Here is a 17,615-nt window from a genome sequence, read left to right on the forward strand (position 1 = left end):
AAGGAGCCAATGATCTTGGACAGTGAGAATCAAGGGCCTGCAACCAGCTGCAGAAGATGGGGCCCCGTCTATGGTGGAGACCTGTCCATGGCAATGGGTTAAGTAGCCCCAGGAATTCTCCTTGATGCATGAGAAATAACAGCCCCTAATAGCAGGTAGTCATCAAATAAATATGCCATTATTCCAGAAAGGGGAAGTCTTAGGTTCCTGGCTCACATATGAGGGACTGCACAAACTTAACAGCTTTATTTTTAAAAGTCCTTTGCATCATGCAGTGCTATTATAATTACTAAAGGCTGGGCTGGCAATAATCTAAATCCCAAAATATTAGTGGTTAATTAGGAATCCAAAGGACCTCTTCCAGAAATAAAACTTAATCCTTTGATTACACTTTTTATTTCTTGATTCCCTCCCACAGTAGCCTATACAAATATGAACTTGGTTGCAACAAAGAAAAAGGTCATGTTCGTTCAGTGTGCAAACTGTAGAGTCATTGAAAAAGTCAACAACGAAGGTGGCCATGAACGCTGTTTCCCTTTTTTCAAATCACAGCTATAAATCTCAATCTTTTTCTTTTTAAATTTATGAAAATCTAATGGCTATTATTTCATCACTTTAGCTTGTTCATTTATATTTCAAATGTACCTAAATTGTGTGTTGATATAAAACTTGGTACACACATTTTTTTTTAAGTTTTTGGGAAAGAATATTTTAAGAAGGGGGAATTCTCCCAAAGGAAGATCACAAGAAAAGCTGCTTTCACCATCACAAAGGGAGTGAAGGTTAGCATCTTGTAAACTTGCTAAAGCCAATTTTTTATTGCATTGGTTTTGGTTTTTTTTTTTTTTTTTTTTTTTTTTAATTACTATGGGCCTCTAGGCACCCAGGTCTTTCCTCTCCAAGTACAGAGGAAGATACATTTAAAAAGTCACCAAAAGTAATGTCAAAGATGCCAGAACAAGTTTCACAAGGGCATAGAATCCCACTGTGGCCTGACCGTCTTCCTAGGGCTCACAGATAGTCTCTTCATCCTTTCAGCAATGTGGGCCAGATTTTCTGGAATTCCTCCTATGGACCATCTGGAAATCATCCTATGCCCAGAGTCATGCCATCTCAATCGCGAGGCACTGCAGGGAACCTGGCAGGGACCCAGCTCACCAAGCATTTTGAGAGGACTTCCGATTACTTTCCTGCCAGAAGAAGGCAGGGCAGCAATGCCCATAGCAGTCTCCAGGCCAGAGTACATGTAGTAAGAACAGGACATTCTCTTCCAATATCAATTTTTCATAGAAAAATAAAAAGGAAGGGAAAAAAAACATCATTTGAACTTAATGTAACAGTAGATGGCAAAGAAAGAAAAAAAGAAGTCTAGCCAAAAGTATTCTCTTTTTATCTTGCTACTGACTTCAATATGTAGCCGGGCGGAAAAAATATTTGTGGAAAAGGATTAAGTAATTCTCAGACTGAATTTTTGTTCCATTAGATACACCACCATAAAAGGTTTCCTAGCATTAATAAAAAGATTTTGAATCATTTTTCTTTCAGTCTGAATATTAAATCTGAGTGTCTCTTGTCTAGTTCACAACCATGGGAGGTGATCAATCCTGACTGGTGTTCTCTGATGGGTCTGAGTGAAAGACAAGGGATGCAGGAAAATGATCCGAGTCCAGACTGGAAGCTATCACCATTCCAGAAAACAAAACAGACTGGACAGGACCTATGGATCCTATTACCCTATCTTAACGCTGATTCTGTCTCTTGAAGCTGAACATATCAAGCTGAGAAAGCCTAAAAATGTAAGACACAATCAATTGTTGATGCGGATTTTATATGAGATTAACTTTAATAGCATATCAATGTCATAAAAAGATATGTATGGTAATAACGACAAACCTATACCATAATATTTTAAATATTTTTAAATATTAGTAAATATAGTTGGTAAAGAAGAGGCAATAGATTACACCTAGGAAAAAAGACAATGTAAGTGCTAGAGCACTAAATCAAAAAAGGGGGCGGGTAAGGGGATGGAGGGATTGAACAAAAAGGAAAAAGGACCCATGGGCAACTGTGTGGTGACTGGTGGGGGGAGGGGGGCATAAGGGGAATAAATGGTAATGGAAAAAATACAGTAAAGAATATTTTTAAAAAGTAAATTATTTTCAAATTAAAAAGAAGTTAATTTTAGCACTATCCAAATGACCTCAGATAAGGTGCTCAACATACCCAAGATACAGTCCTTAATTTATACTGTGAAAGGATGGAACTGGGTAAGTCCTTGCCCCTTTCAGTATCAATATTCTCTTTTTCTAACTTAATCTGTAATAAAACTTCTGAAATACATTTTCCTATAGAGTCAACTTGATTGTTTTTTGAAACTTACAATGTTTTTAAAAAGTTCTACTTCTCAGAGAAAACAACTATTTTTCAGTTACTGCAACTGTTTATAGCATGTTCAAGAATATTTCACTATAAATTCTATGATGATTAATAATTTAAAAACAATGCAAACCCATGAAGATAATTCTGTCAGGGAAAGTAGATATCAAACTTCTTACATATAATTTACGAATTGCACCCCAAATTTAAATCTGTCTCTTTTGTGTATGATGTACCATGGCTATCAACAAAGAAAGAGTAATGATCCAAGCACAGACAAATGACTTAGAATGAACTATTTCTCATTGCTAGGGCTTAGGTATATAGAAACAACAGCAAACCTTTCAACAAGAGCGCATGCATCTAAATAAAACCTCATGTATCACACCAGGTAGAGAAAGTTTAAAATGAAAACGTTTCTCTGATGAGGTTGATTAGAGGGGTAGCCTTGAGAACGATGTTACATTATTGTCAATTACTACATATAAGGTACACATACTCAGCAAAGAAAAGAGGGTTTAATGCTGCCTGCTTATTTTCTGGATGTTTCCCTTTTATAAAAGAAGTATTTATTACATGTGGAAGCCAGGCCTCTTTTTGGCAACTAGCAGAAGTGGTGAGTATGAACAAATTCTCTGTACAGATATTTTTAGAAACTCAATCCATAAACTAAATGCAAATAAATCAATCTACCTCAATTTATTTTTATTTAACATGAAAAGGTGTCCATCTGATAGGCAGAAAAGAAAATCCTAAACTTGTACTTGGAGAACAAATGAGTTAATAGATCATTTTTAAAAAATCAAACATACATTTTAGCTAGAAAACATAAGCAGATATGCTATTCTGAATGATATGTAATGATCAAATTTAAATCTCCAGAACTATGCAAAAACATGTGTCTTGAACATTTTAACCTAAATATCAGTTCGAAAATATTTCATGTTTTAATATTTAATTCAATTCAGATGGATCTCTTATTTTGGGTTTATAAAAGTGGAAAAAGCTGCAGGTTTTTTTTAGTTCAATAGTACAGAGACATATTATTCCTGGTAAGAATATTATATTTACACACTCACAGGAATGACAAAGACAGAAGAGCAATCAGAAGCAATTTATAAAAAAGGCTTGTCACTAATTTAGGTTTCACATGTCCCTCCACCCACTAACTGCAAAGCTTGATATTTCTTACCTTCACATTTTTGTGACACTTCATTAAATTTATGTCCAGCAGGGCATTTGCACTCAAAAGACCCAACAGTATTAATGCAATTTCCTCCTTGACAGAGCCCAGGGATGGCCTGGCATTCATCCACATCTGTCAGATTTTAGGGGAGAGAGAGAGAGAGGTTGAGATTTATACAAAATCTACTGATTCATATAAAATATTCTCATAATGTTTTTGATAAGAAGTTACAACCATTCTTTATTTTTCTACCTTCCCTCTTCCCTCATGTAAAGAAAAAATATTCACACTAACTTTTGTGGGTTTTATCAAGCATGCTGCAAAGTATAAAGATACAATCAGAAAAAAGGTTGACAACAGAAACTAAAGTTACTCAAGAAACCCTTACAATCACAATGCAATACATTTCTGTAACAAAACTGCCTTTGAGGTGTACTGAATAATTCAGTTAAAATAGAATTTACTTAAGATTATTCAGGCTACAGAAGACAGCTAATGTTTTTATAAAAATTGAATGCAAAATATTGACCTTACATTCTGTAGAGCAAAATATTTACCTTACATTCCATAGTGCTGTTTTGTGCAATAAAAATTAAACAACCCAGGAAATTAGGCCGAGAAATGAGAGAAATCTCCAGATGAATGGACCTTGCTTGCAGAGCAGTAGTGAGGGAGAACCTTTCAAGTCAGATCACGTTTGCCTCAAAAGCCAAATCCACATTAAGCCCTACAAAATTCAACCTGACCCCTATGCTCTCTGACCTCATCTCCTAACCAGCCCCCCTCACTGCTCTTCATCCACACTGGCTTCCATGCCCTTCCTCAAATACACAAGGATGCACCTTCCTGGGGTGGGGCTGTGCAGAGGTGGCCCCTCTGCCTGAACTCCTCCCCCTCCATACAGCTGTGTGGTTCATGTTGACCCCTCCATCAGGCGACTGCTCTAAAGGCACTTCAGAAGTGGATCCTTCCCTGACCAGTCCCATAGCAACACCCCACCCCACCCCACCACTCACCACCCTCCTTAGTTACTCTGCTTCTTTTTCTCCATAGGACAAATCACCAAGTGGCCTATTACATAGATTTCCTTTTATTTTTTATTATAAATTGATTGCCTTCAATAGAGAAGATTCTCTGTCCATTTTGTTTACTGCTATATCCCCAGCCCCCAGGGAATAAACCTGTGGGTCCTACATTGAACCTCAACTATGAACCTTGCAGGAATAAAGGTAATCATTCCAGGCTCATTATGTTTAGTCAGAAAGATGGTGAGAGTGATATACATTCTCTCCATCTCTTTATCCATAACATGCAAAGAAATCCAGAGAGGCAGTTCAATGTCTCGTCCTCTGCTTTGGATATTTTTTTAGAAATCTAAAAACCTAGTATACCCTTTAGTTTTACTCTTCATTGTGTGAAGCAAGAGAGCAATTGCTAATTGTAAGACCTCTAAAAACTTTGTTCTTGAAAAAAGTTGGCACCCAGGAAAAGGAACAACAACTTATTTTGGCATTAGAATGTCACTTACTGTTTTAAATGGAATGTCCTGACCCACAAATTAATGACTGTATGTGAAATATTATTAAATTATATTTTATAGCTAATATCAATTTTGTCTTAGACCAGAATTTCCCATTAAATTGATAGGCTGAATATGTTTATTAAAATGTTGTTTAAGCCCTGGCCAGTGTGGCTCAGTTGGTTTGAGTGCCATCTTGTAAACCTAAAGGTTGCCGGTTCAAATCCCAGTCAGGGCATATACCTAGGTTGCAGGTTGGGCCCCCATTGAGACACGTTTCACTCTCTCTCTCTCCCCTTCTCCTCCCCTCTCTCTAAAATGAATAGGCATGTCCTCAGGTGAGGATACAAAAATGCTATTTAAAATTAAGACCGCACATATAAGCAAAATGAGATAATTTTATTGATTATTATTTTTGGCCGAAAAGAAATATGGATGGGAGTACTTCTCTACTGGCCATACATTCCCAGATGAAGGAAGAATAAGCTCCTTGATGAACCCAGTTTCCCATAGCCCCTCACATCTGGCCCAATGACTAAAAATGCCAGCCGGAGACAGAGCCCCAAGCAGATAGCAGAATCCCTCGAGGGGAAAAATACTGAAGAATTTTATTCTCCAAGTGGCAATGCAACTATCATTTTGGATTCCATGGCTTTTCACAAATTTTTTCTTGGATGTTGAATAGCAGGGTCAGGGAGGGTCAGAAAGAAAATGCTAAAAAAGTCCAGATTGTATGAAATGAAGAGCAAAGCTAAGGAGCAATGGCTCCTTCCCCCCAATTATCTTAGCACCTCAGCCGCTGACTCAGGGCCAGACAGCTGGGCACTCAGAATCTGGCTCTCCCCTTAGTCGGTGAGTTCATGGGGATTAGGTGACTTCAGAGCACCACGACAAAGAATTTCTTCAGAATTCGCTGGTACATTCTAAGGATGAGAAAAGTATGAAAGTGCCAAAGAAAGGGGAACTAAATTTACTCTTTATCTTATAAAATCACACAATCGACTCCTTTGTAATTCTGGGGTTTCCACGTGACTTCTTGCTGTTCCTGACATTGAGAAGGAAGTGTTCAAAGGCATGCAAAGGAGTTGTATGTTGTACACAGAAGCCAGGGCCCAGCACCAATGGTGTCTATCAGAAGTGGAACTTATCAAAGTATAATTTAACGGAGACCCACAGAACTGTGTGATTGAGCTCAAATTCTGTGTTACTGCATATCACCCTTAGAATTAACATATAGAACAAAACCAAACTAGTCTCTATTTGCCCCAGAAAAGTATACCCTGAATTTTCTGCAAATATTGAGACTTGCTAAAAAAGCACTGAAGATGTCTAGAGGAAATAGATACAGCCTGGGAGTTTTCAGTCCCATCAGTTAGCGCAGGACTGCCTCTGTTCACTTCCTCCTGCTTCCTGCCAGACATCCAGACAATAAAAGAATTTGTACAGCTGGAAGAACAGGAGTAAAAGCCAAAAACAGAGTCAGAGCTTCTATGGGAGGCAGGAGAAGAAGCGAGCCGGCGACATCTGGGGATATTTAAACAAATCCTAATGTATTTTTGACTTGTAAAAAAAAAAAATCATAATGTAGCGTGTCAAATGGAGAGATACAATTTTCTTCAGTTCAGCTAAGTACAACCTAGGAGATAGAGGAACTCCAATGATTTCAAATGAAGGGGGAAAAAATCAAGAAAAACAATCTACCCTGTTCAAAAATCTTGCTTTGTGCTTATACACAGCATTGCTGTAAGGCGTAGCATTGCTGTAAGCGGAATCATACACCTCACGGACTCCTCTGGGGTCCAAAGGGGAAACTGCTGGCAAAGGAAAAGCCAGGAAGACCAGCTGCTCTCTTGTGAGCCACGCTTCTAATGCCTAAGTTGGATGTCATGCCATCAACAAAATCGTGAAGTTATGTCTCTGACTCCGCTTTTCCATTCTCTCCAACTCAGTTGGAGAATGGCTCTCCAGAGCAAATAAGATGAATCCACTAATAACTCCACCAGCCTGGGGTTTACCTTGACAAGCTCCTGTGCGGATATTGGGAATGAAGCCACGGCGACAGGGGTGGGGCTGGGCAGGGCACATCTCACAGGGGTGGCCCCAGGCTCGGCCCACGGTGGCGCAGCAGAGCGTTTTTGTGCAGACGATCCCGCTGAGCTGTCCCTGGCACATCTGGTTGCTGACCACAGTGAAACACGGGCCTGTCCTGTAGTCTGAAAATAAAGAAGGAGAATTCCATAAGAGTCCAGAAAACCAGGAACCATCATGCAGAGGAACATCTGTGCCCCATCTTGCTTAATTCCAAATTGGGAAATGGTCTTCGGGAACAGAAACACATATCACTGACTTCATAGGAAGCCCTGGGGAGGCCATTCGACCCCTGAACCCCATTTTCCTCACCTACAAAATAGAGATATAAACACCAGCTCCTACCCATTTTGAAGATGCTGTTGTGAGGATCAGATGAGCTACCAGGTAATACAACTGTGATGTGCTACACAAACACAACATAATAATATTATCACATATTCATTCACTCAAGAAAATGTATCAGTGCCTACTATGAATTTAGACTCATGTTTGCTGTAGATGCTTCAGTAATCAGGAGACAAAATCCTTGCCCTCTCAGTGCTTACAGTCTATTTTTATTCAGGCTGAACGAAGCAAAGAATTTCAAAACTTTCAATGAGGCAACTCTTCCTCAGAGTTCCTTAAACAAAATAAATGGTTACCCATTTCTTCTGGATTTAGTCCATCTCACTTCAAATATAAGTAAACAACCAAACAACCTTAGGTATGTAAGGTAAAGAGTAAGGACACTGGTCTGAAATCACTGTAATCCCTGGGCAAAAGGACCATCTTAAAGCAAACCAGAATAAGCTAGGCCACAGGAGGATTTCCAAGTAGTCCAAACAAATATAATACAAGATCTGCCTTTTTATTCCGAAAGGGAAAAAGCCCATCTGGATTCAGCAACCAATAAACAAGAAAGAATAAGAAGTAGCGAGCCCAGAAGACCAAAGCCAGGCTGTCCTCAGTCTCCTGTGAGAGAAACCAGGGCCATAATTCCCCTTTCTGTTCTACAGTGGCCAAGACTGATAAGAGAGGTTGGGCTGTGGCAAGACTCACGGGCTCCTGATCACTACCCAGCACTGTGTGCTTCCTTGTGTCATTTTTAGAAGCACACAGATACAGATAGGGTGTTTCCGGTGGGTCTTGGGATGGACTAAATGACCTCAGCAAGTTCCTTTCACCACTGAATGCTACAGTTTTATGAAAATCACTGGGTGTACCAATGAAACCACTGGGTTGTGTTTTCGTTTTTATTTTCTTCTTTCTTTCTCTAAGGAACTCATGGGACATATACATGCAATTTATTATGGACAACTCTTCATTACAGTATCAGCAAGACTAACATTAGACCTTTGTTCCCCTCAAGTCTCTATGTGGTCTGGCCCCGCCCACCTTTCTAGCTCTATCTCCAGACACTTCCTCAGTTTGTCTTTTAACTTTGTAGGTTTTTTTTTTTTTTTAATCCTGATTATTTTTTTACTTTCATAGAGTAACATTCTATGTATATTTTAATATTCTTCATAATGCCAGATCTATTGAAAATATGCTATCTTCTTCCATAGATACTGAATTCAAACAAGAATACAAAAATTAAATGCTTGAGCTATTGAATAAGATCTCTGCCTTCATCTCATTCTGTCAAAAAAAAAAGGTCACTCAGCACCATGGCTGTTTGCAACAAAATTGCTTTTAAAGGCAATAACAATGTGGACAAAATGCAATGCTAAAGTCATCTTTCTTTCCTTGGATCAATTCTTCCGAATATTTCCCATAGGCATTTAATAACTACTTCTGTGATACACAGTGTTTATTTTACTATTTTAATATTTTTATTCAAAAATAATTATTTCAGACAATTAGGAAAAGGCAGAAATATATAAATTATAAATTATAAAATCTAATTATTTACAACTATTCCCATAGTCCTTACATGTAATTACACATAAAGAAACCCTTGATACCATATTGGTTATATTATCTTTACATAATTTCATGTGTGTATTTTGTTTTTTATCACAAAATATAAATTATACTAAATACACAATATTGAATCCTGCTGTTTTTTTCACTTGACATTGCCAAAAGCATTTTCTTATGTAATTAAATACTATTCCAAAATATGATTTTGATGGCTGCATAATTTTCCATCAAGTTATAGAATAATTTATTCAATAATTTTCAAACTATGTGTCATTTAAATTGCTCCCAATTCTTCATTATTATACACAACATTCAGTGTACATTACTGATGAATTCCTTTGCCATGAAAAATGTTTAGTCTCATGCAACAAACATCAAGATTTTTATGACTATACACATCTCAAGTCTAAGACTTGAAAGATCACAGCAACATAATCTTTTACTTAAAAAATAAATAAAAGCCTTCATGTTAGGTGACAAGAAAGAAAATTTAGTTTTATTTCTTTTCTTTCCTCTTAATTTATTGAGACAAGTGCAAATGCTTTAATCAAACAGATTTATGTTAGCATGTCATTTTCAATCTTTGAAAAACAGAGTGAAACATAAATTTTAATTTAAAATTCTCTCTTCAACGTTTCTTCCATTTGTTTTTCCTCTTCATTTTACCAAGATACCCTACAGAATTACATGAGGACTGCAAAGTTTCAGAGTAGGTGCAAATACGGTGTGTCGTGAGTGACACCAGCCAAATCAGGGTGCAATACAAAAATGCTAGGAAAATCTGATTCAGTCCTGTCTAACACGGGCTCATGACTTAAGGCATGAATTCCTCATTGGAAGGTCTTCATAAAAAGAAAAATAACCCTTAAGACTTTTCCAGGGTCAACAACATCTTGCTCTCATTTCAATATGAAACACATGGAATAGAAATGGCACTTGTTAATTCTGACAATATTTATTAGTCATCTCTAGAGCCCATAGGGACCAATCTTTATTAAATATTCTGGATATTTGGCAAATAGTTTGAGTGTGTATAACAAAATTTATGGGCCTAACACATTTCCACTCTAGATCCTTATCACCACGGACAAAGACCCAGCTCATTTGCCAGTGAAGATTAGTAAGTGGACATAAATGTATTTGTAGACTCATATTTTCAGTAAAAACTGCTGATTGCAGAAGGAGAGGCATAATCTGGATGAAACAGAATTGGATCTAAAAATCTCTTGGAAGGTCAAGGCTGTATTAACGTGGTTTCCAAATGCCATTCCGATTTGGCAGCATGTGCTTTTCGTCCCATACTTCATTTAAATTGCCAAACTTATGCTGTTTTTAGTATGATACTCCAACCACAGGGAAAAAAAAGTCTGCCCACACTCCCAATTCCTTCCTAATAATCCAGTTATGTACAATTATTCCCATAGCACTTATATGATAATAGGCTAAATTTACATACTCTTTTTATTTTTTCAAATAGTCCCAGCACTAGACATGGAATGTGTCTAATTCAATGCTTGAGTAACGTCTGACTCATTCCTTCAATGTAAATCATTATTCCTAATGCAACTAAAATATAGTATTAAAAATACTTTCTGGTTGCAAATTGCTCTACAATCACTTCCATATAAGACCTCCATGAACTGGGCAACAGGCCAAGCGTTTCCAAAATTAAAATGCAATTTTACTTGTGTTTAACTGGCTTCCCCTAGTACAGCTAGTTCATGGGAAATTCTGCATTGAAATGTTCCCATTCTGAGTGGTTAGGCTCAAGGACTGTTCCCCAGTCCCAACTGATTTGGCCTCAAGGCTTGACATCTGACCAATGCCTGTCTGCACCCTCCATCCTCAACTCCTTCCCAGCTCTGTGCTCAGAATGCTGTGGCATACAACATTATTTCCCTTTCATTTGTAATCAGACTGAACCTGAAGCAAATGCACCATTCACAAAGAATATTCTGTGGTACAACGAATTCTTGTCACTCCTGCCCAGTCACTGAACCACAAACTGCAGGGAAGACACAAGGATATAATTTTGGTCCCTAGGCTCCAATTATTTTAAATCCTTGTCATAAAAATTACAAATGAAAGGATGTATTATCAATATCATGACAGGGTCACAGCATGCTTCTTCCTTCCAGGTAGGTTACCTTGGGACAAATTGGTTTACCTAGGTTTCTAATATATGGAATTTAAATACAATCTTCCAAGGAAGGAGTTCAGAAAACTTTTAGTCTAAAGAAAATTAAAGCCAAGAAGTTCCATGATCACAATCAGTCTCATAACTGTTGCTATTTCTCCTTACTCCAATCATTCTTCACCTTAGGACATAACCAAATCACCAGGGGAGGTTTTACAAAATACTGACACCTAGGCCTCACCCCTGTTCTCTCACAGGCCCCCCATGGAATCTGATTCAGTAGGTGTAGCATGGGGTAAGGGCATCCATGACTTGCATAAGTCTCCAAAGTGATTCTGCCTTCTAGCCCTCCAAGTTGAATGTGTCTTTCTCTATTTCTTTTTAAAATTTTCTTGAGGAGTGCTTATGTTCCATCATTAATTGGAGGTGTTTGAAAGACAGCTGATAAACTAGGATCACTGCCACTTAACATAATTTCTCAACCAGGACCACCCTTCTAATCACAGCAAAAATAGTGTCTACTTCCATAGTGTTGACTGATTATGGGGTACATCATTACATTCTTTATTAATTATACTATCCACAAACTCACTAAACCAAACAGCAAATCAAAACTTAAGATGTCTAATCACCCACTACTCCATTGTCCTAATAGTCAGCTGAATTCACAGTGTTAGAAAGCACATTTATATACATGACATCACTCTACTAACATAAACTCCCACTTGTGGCTTCTATGTCCAGTGCTGGAGCTACTAGCCGAATGAAATCCTACAGGGATTCTCCAACCAGCTTCCTAACACAATGATCAAACTGAGCATCAGTAACACCAGAATTTAACTCTTAATTTCCTATCACTGCCATAGACCACTTTGAAATCCTTCCACTGATTTGCTGAAATATAAAGTGCTGAGCATTATCTATGAAGTTTATGCCCCAAATAGTTGAGCCTTAATCAAAGCAAACTTCCAGACCTAACTTCCAGCTGAAAGGGCACACAGGGATAGAAGAACAAGGTAAATGACACCATGAGGAAATAATCAGAAAACCCAGAACGTGTGATTTTTCAAAGACAACTCTCCTGAACTTTCCCAAAAGTAAATTACCCCCATCTTAAAAAAAAAAAAAGTAGAGGGATTATTTCACATTAAAAAATAATAATAATAATCACAATTGGATACTGTTTCAAAAGGAGACACTGGGGAAATTTTATATGTGCTGATATTACATGATATTGCAGAATCATTCTCTTAAATGTGATCATGATATTGTATTATATGTAAGAATGTCCTTATTGTTCAGAGATGAGTGTCATGATGTATGCAACATAATTTTCAAATGACTCAGCAAAACAGAATACAATTATATATATATATATAAATTCATACTATATACTGGTAATTATATACACATAAATATATAATGTACATTATATACTACATAACTTATACTATATAATAATGTATGCATGCAATACTATATACATACATTATATATAAATACATGTTCATAGAAATATATGCATACATACATATATACGTACTTGTAAAGAGTATTACGTGTACAAAAGTAGAAAATGTTAAATATTTAATGTAGGTGGCAGGTATATGGGTATACTTTACATTATTATTTCAACTTTAATTTAGGTTTGAAAGTTTTCATAATAAAAATTCTGGGGGGAGTGGGAATTCCTTTCTAGACTACTTTTACTAGGCAATATTGCCTCTCCCATTTTATTCAAGCTATGTTTTTTTTTTAATGACAGTAAATTTCAAATATACTTTCCAACCCATATATTTCTATAAAATACTACATGCAAGATTACCTATTGAGCATGATCTATGGTCAACACAATATTATTTATACAATATGAACTTTTGAAAAAATTTACTGAACTACATAATGCAAAATGTTTATCTTTAAGCAACTGTATCTGAGAGATAGCTTAATTATAATGAATGGTTTTTAAAAAGCATTTTGAAATAAAGCAAAACTATTTCTATATAAGTATGTTCCCTGACTTTTAGCTTGTTTAATTCATAAAAGTATTACCATTATCAATGTTAATATCAAAACTGCAGAAACAATGTAACTTGCTGTACACTATTTAATCTTATATGCATACTTAGCAATTCACCAAAAGCCAGGCCATAGTGCTCTGGGCCCAATTCCACTGCATAAAATTGGTACCATGTTTTATTGTGTTCCATGATGAAGAAATCAGTAAGCAATCTTGTTCAGGGAAGAGGATATCTCATTTCCAAAAAATCATTTACCTGACATTATTTGTTCCCTCACTGTATATTCTACATGTCATTGCTAATTTTCATTTTCTCCCAAATTCATCCCTAAACTAACTTTACTAGGAAAAAAAAAAAAAAAAACAGGTGGAAGGTGAACAGAAGTCAAATTCTGGTTTTGGTGATATATTTACCATCAAGATAATAAAATGATAGAGACTGTCTTCATTTTTAATGGTTTGCAAATTCCATTCCAAAGAACCAGCTGGCTCTTATTTATTCACTTTTAAAATGGCTTGTATGAGTACCACGTTAAACCAAACTGCGGTTTCACCACAGAGCATCAGCCACTGAACAGCAAGACAAAAACAATAGTATTATATAACCACTTGATTTATTTGTTCTTTTATATCTTCTTCAAAGCCACCAAGTACAAAACATTCTCTACAATCCCAAAGCAAGATTAACGACTTAAGAGTAATGGATCCTGTGATCAATGATATTAGATCAACTTCTAAGTCTTAAAAGTGCCTTGTGATATTGTTTAATTTTCAAATGTAAGTTCTACCAAAAGTGAATTACATTTCTGAAAGATCCTAATAGAATGTTTTATCATTAAAATTGGAAAATTACTATTTTGAATGAGATGCTTCTATAGAGAGGGTAAAGGCCTATCTTAGTAAAGAAGCAATAAAAATAAATAAACTAAAAATATTCCATTGCAGGTTCCACTAATATGAGATACTTAGAAGAATCAAATTCAGAGGGATAGAAAGTGGAAAGGTGGTTTCCAAAAGCTTGGAGGAGGGAGGTAATGGGAGTTATTGTTTAATGGGTATAGAGTTTCAGTTCTGCAAGATGAAAGGAGTTCTGGAGGTGGATGTTGCTGATGATTGCACAACAATGTGAATATACTTAAACCACATGGGTTTACAGTCTGGTAGGGGAGGTAGTCGACAGGTAAATATATTTAAAGTAATTTTAGATTTGAAGAGATGATTTAGTCTGCAAATGAAATAAGGATGCCACTGCAATATAGAGTAACTGGGAACACCAATCTTGGTAAGAATTATCAGAGAAGACTTCTTGGAGGAGGTGGCATTTAACTGGAGCCTAAAGGATGAGAGTAAACCAGTAAGTGGTTTCCAGGCTTAAGAGACAGCAGGAACAGTGGCTCTGAGCTGGGAGACAGCATGACTTCTCTGGTAATGAGAGAAGGCCACTGTGACCAGAACTCAGAGAGCAAAGGCTAAGGGGCACTCCATGAGGTTGGACCGTTAGGCAGGGACTAGATTACACAGCACATTCCAGGCCACAGTAAGGAGTTTGGATTTGACTCCAAGTTCAACAGAAAGCCACTGAAAACCCAATGTCTTATTTTTAAAGAAGGCTGCAGAGAGGGTTCAAGAATGGACATGGGAAGACTTACAACAAGGCTACTGAAACATTTGAAGTCAAAGATGGTGTTGACTAGACAAAGATGCTGGATAAAGAAATGAAGAGAAGCTGGCAGGTGGGGGATGTCTCTGAAGGGTAGAACCAACAGCACTTAAAAGAAGGATTGGATGTGAAAGTGAGGCAATCAAAAAGACTAAAAGGGCTCCAGGGTGTCTGGCTTCGGTAGCTGGATATATGGCCAGCCACTCACTGTAATGGAGACTCTGTGGGAAGAGGAGGCTCTAACTACCGATATTCAGTATGAAAGTTTTTCCCACTTTTACAATCAGGTACCTAGTATAGGAAAAGTGATTTGAGTTGATGAGGCTGGCCCTGCATAAAACAATATTACCTGGATGCTATCAAAATAAAAACAAAACTTATGTATAATGCATTATAACTTGGTCTGTGTATTTTAGCTTCTTCACTAAATTTCTTGCCTTCCCTTCTTCTCTGTGAGCAAGCATTTAGTCGTATCACATTCAGATATTTATACATAAGCTTCATGGTTGAAATTCTTACTTCAAACACATTTGGCCAACTCTCACAGAAACCTGAGTGTTAAGTACACATGGCTCAGACCAACAATATGTGACGGAATCCTGGCACAGTGGGTGGGATTTCCTCCAAAGGAACTTCACTGCTGCTTCTATGAAATGACAGGGCAAAGAAATCCAAGACCACTTGCACTCTAGCTGCCAGCCCTAAGTTCACTCTACAGGAAAGAGATACGTTACCACATTCCAGTGATAGTATCAATTGTCAGAGATCTGGTGGGAAAATTAAAGCAAGGACAAAAGTTCAGCCATTTAACCACAACTGAGAAATGCCTCATATAAATATGGCCTTTCTGTAATATCAAGACAGAAAAATGATTGTGAGATCATTTAGACTTATTGGTTGGAAAGCGTTATTTCTAGAACTGGCTTTTGAACAAATATTCATTTGCTTATGGGTATGCGATATATAGGTTACTCACACACACCCCCCATGGACACACAAGTACACACAGGCACACTACTGAACTATGCTAAGATACCTGCAAGGAGTTCTCAAGGTGACCCTCCCATTCTCAGTATTGTCCTTTGGAAGAAAACGTCTTGTTGAATAAAAAAATTCCTGAGTCTGGTTCCAGCTCATGGTCTGGCACTGGACTCAACTGAAGAAGGACAAGGAAGAAGAAAGTACAAGTGTTATGCAGAACACACGAGTGAACTGCGCAGAAGACGGGCACGGAAGCTGAGGGGATGGGAGAGGTGGCAGCACTAAAACCAATCATGTAGGTTTAGTTAATCAACAAAAGAAGATTTCTGATAAAAATCTGTGTGTGCTCAGATATCAAAAATATGGCATAAGACTGATTTTTGAGACCAAAGACTGAAAGCATTAGAACTTCAAAGCTGCATTTTTGCTGGTGTTTTATGGTCGTCCATCCTTAGGACCTACCACATGGACTGAGGACATAACATGCCACTAACCAGACACCAATGGTGGCCTTTCAGAAAGCTGCCCTGGCAACATATAGGTTTTGATGTTCTGGGACATTTATACATTTTTTTAGGTGACTACCGTCATATAGCATAGGACAACAATTTAACATATATGCACTATGCCCTTTGGAAATAATAATGATGTCCCAGCCATCCCAGGTTAATAATCTCAGGAGCTGAATATTGATACCCTACTATACAGGCAAATAGGCCAATCTAGTTTCAGTGAAGTTTTTCCTCATGCAAACAGTGGCAGAATGGTGTACAGCTCAGAAGTTTCCGTTCTATAGAACTGGAAAGAAACTAAAGTCGCTCCTGAGACGGCGAGGTCTACAACCATTAAATCGTGTACTGTCTGAACATTAAAGGGGCACTGCTGCTCTGTTCTCTCCAACCACTTACTAAAGATTTACACCAGCTTGGCCAGACATTGGGGTTTCATCTGAGGCAGCTAGTTAGATATGTGCGGAAAGTGCATATGGTTAGAAAATAAGAGACAGCCTTAAAAGTGGTTTAACATGCCCCAAGAGGCAAGCTAAACACCACAATTTGCTCCAACTGTGGAAGAAAAAACAACTTGAGCCAGATTCTGGCTCTCTGGATGTATGAACAGGTCTATATTGTATTCCCTTGGATATTTACAAAGCATGTTAACAATAATTAAAATTGAATTTCTAAACCTTTAAGGGTAAAAGTTAGGAATAGGATATCAACAACCTTGGAGAAAGTTATAATTCAATCTACATCATATTCACCATCCTGGGATTTAACTACTGGTATTCAAAATTCAGAGCTCCTGCATACAGCAAGTGTTCTTAGGCTCCATGCTTGTGCAAATACCTTCTATTCAAATGTATGTTCCCATTTTTGCAGTAGTTTTATGCCTCAAGGTAGTGCTGCTGGACTATTAGCATTTAAATTTCTCTAGTCCAGGGTGCTTAACTTGAAGAACACAGTTGGGACTCAGGAGGTCCAAAGGTGCCCTGAAATTGTGCATAAGTCACATGCACCAATATGACAGATCTGGACACAGTAAAGTGGGCCTGGTATCCAGGTGCCCAGTCCAAGTGGAGTAATCACATGTTCTCTTCCAGAAATTTGGAACTGGGATTGAGAAACACTGGTCTTACTCTTTAAAGGTGTCTGGAACCTCAGATGATGTTGCGTCAGGAGCCATGGGCCAATATGTACAAGAAGAAGCAGAGAGAAGGCCATTTACATAGAGTAAGGTCAG

General features: G+C 37.5%; 1 protein-coding gene across 1 annotated transcript in view; it reads right to left on the minus strand.

The window, feature by feature from the left end:
- Positions 1–17,615, minus strand: part of FBN1 (fibrillin 1) — a 226,274-nt gene that overhangs the window by 116,871 nt on the left and 91,788 nt on the right. Inside the window, exons 6-7 of the mRNA XM_090270572.1 lie at positions 7,100–7,297; positions 3,572–3,697 (exon numbers count right to left, since the gene is read on the minus strand). Coding sequence (XP_090126698.1) covers positions 3,572–3,697; positions 7,100–7,297 — 324 coding nt within the window. The remainder of the gene's footprint in view (positions 1–3,571; positions 3,698–7,099; positions 7,298–17,615) is intronic.

Source organism: Furipterus horrens, unplaced genomic scaffold (assembly GCF_987537825.1).
Source record: "Furipterus horrens unplaced genomic scaffold, mFurHor1.1.pri manual_scaffold_3, whole genome shotgun sequence".
Lineage (NCBI taxonomy): Eukaryota > Metazoa > Chordata > Mammalia > Chiroptera > Furipteridae > Furipterus > Furipterus horrens.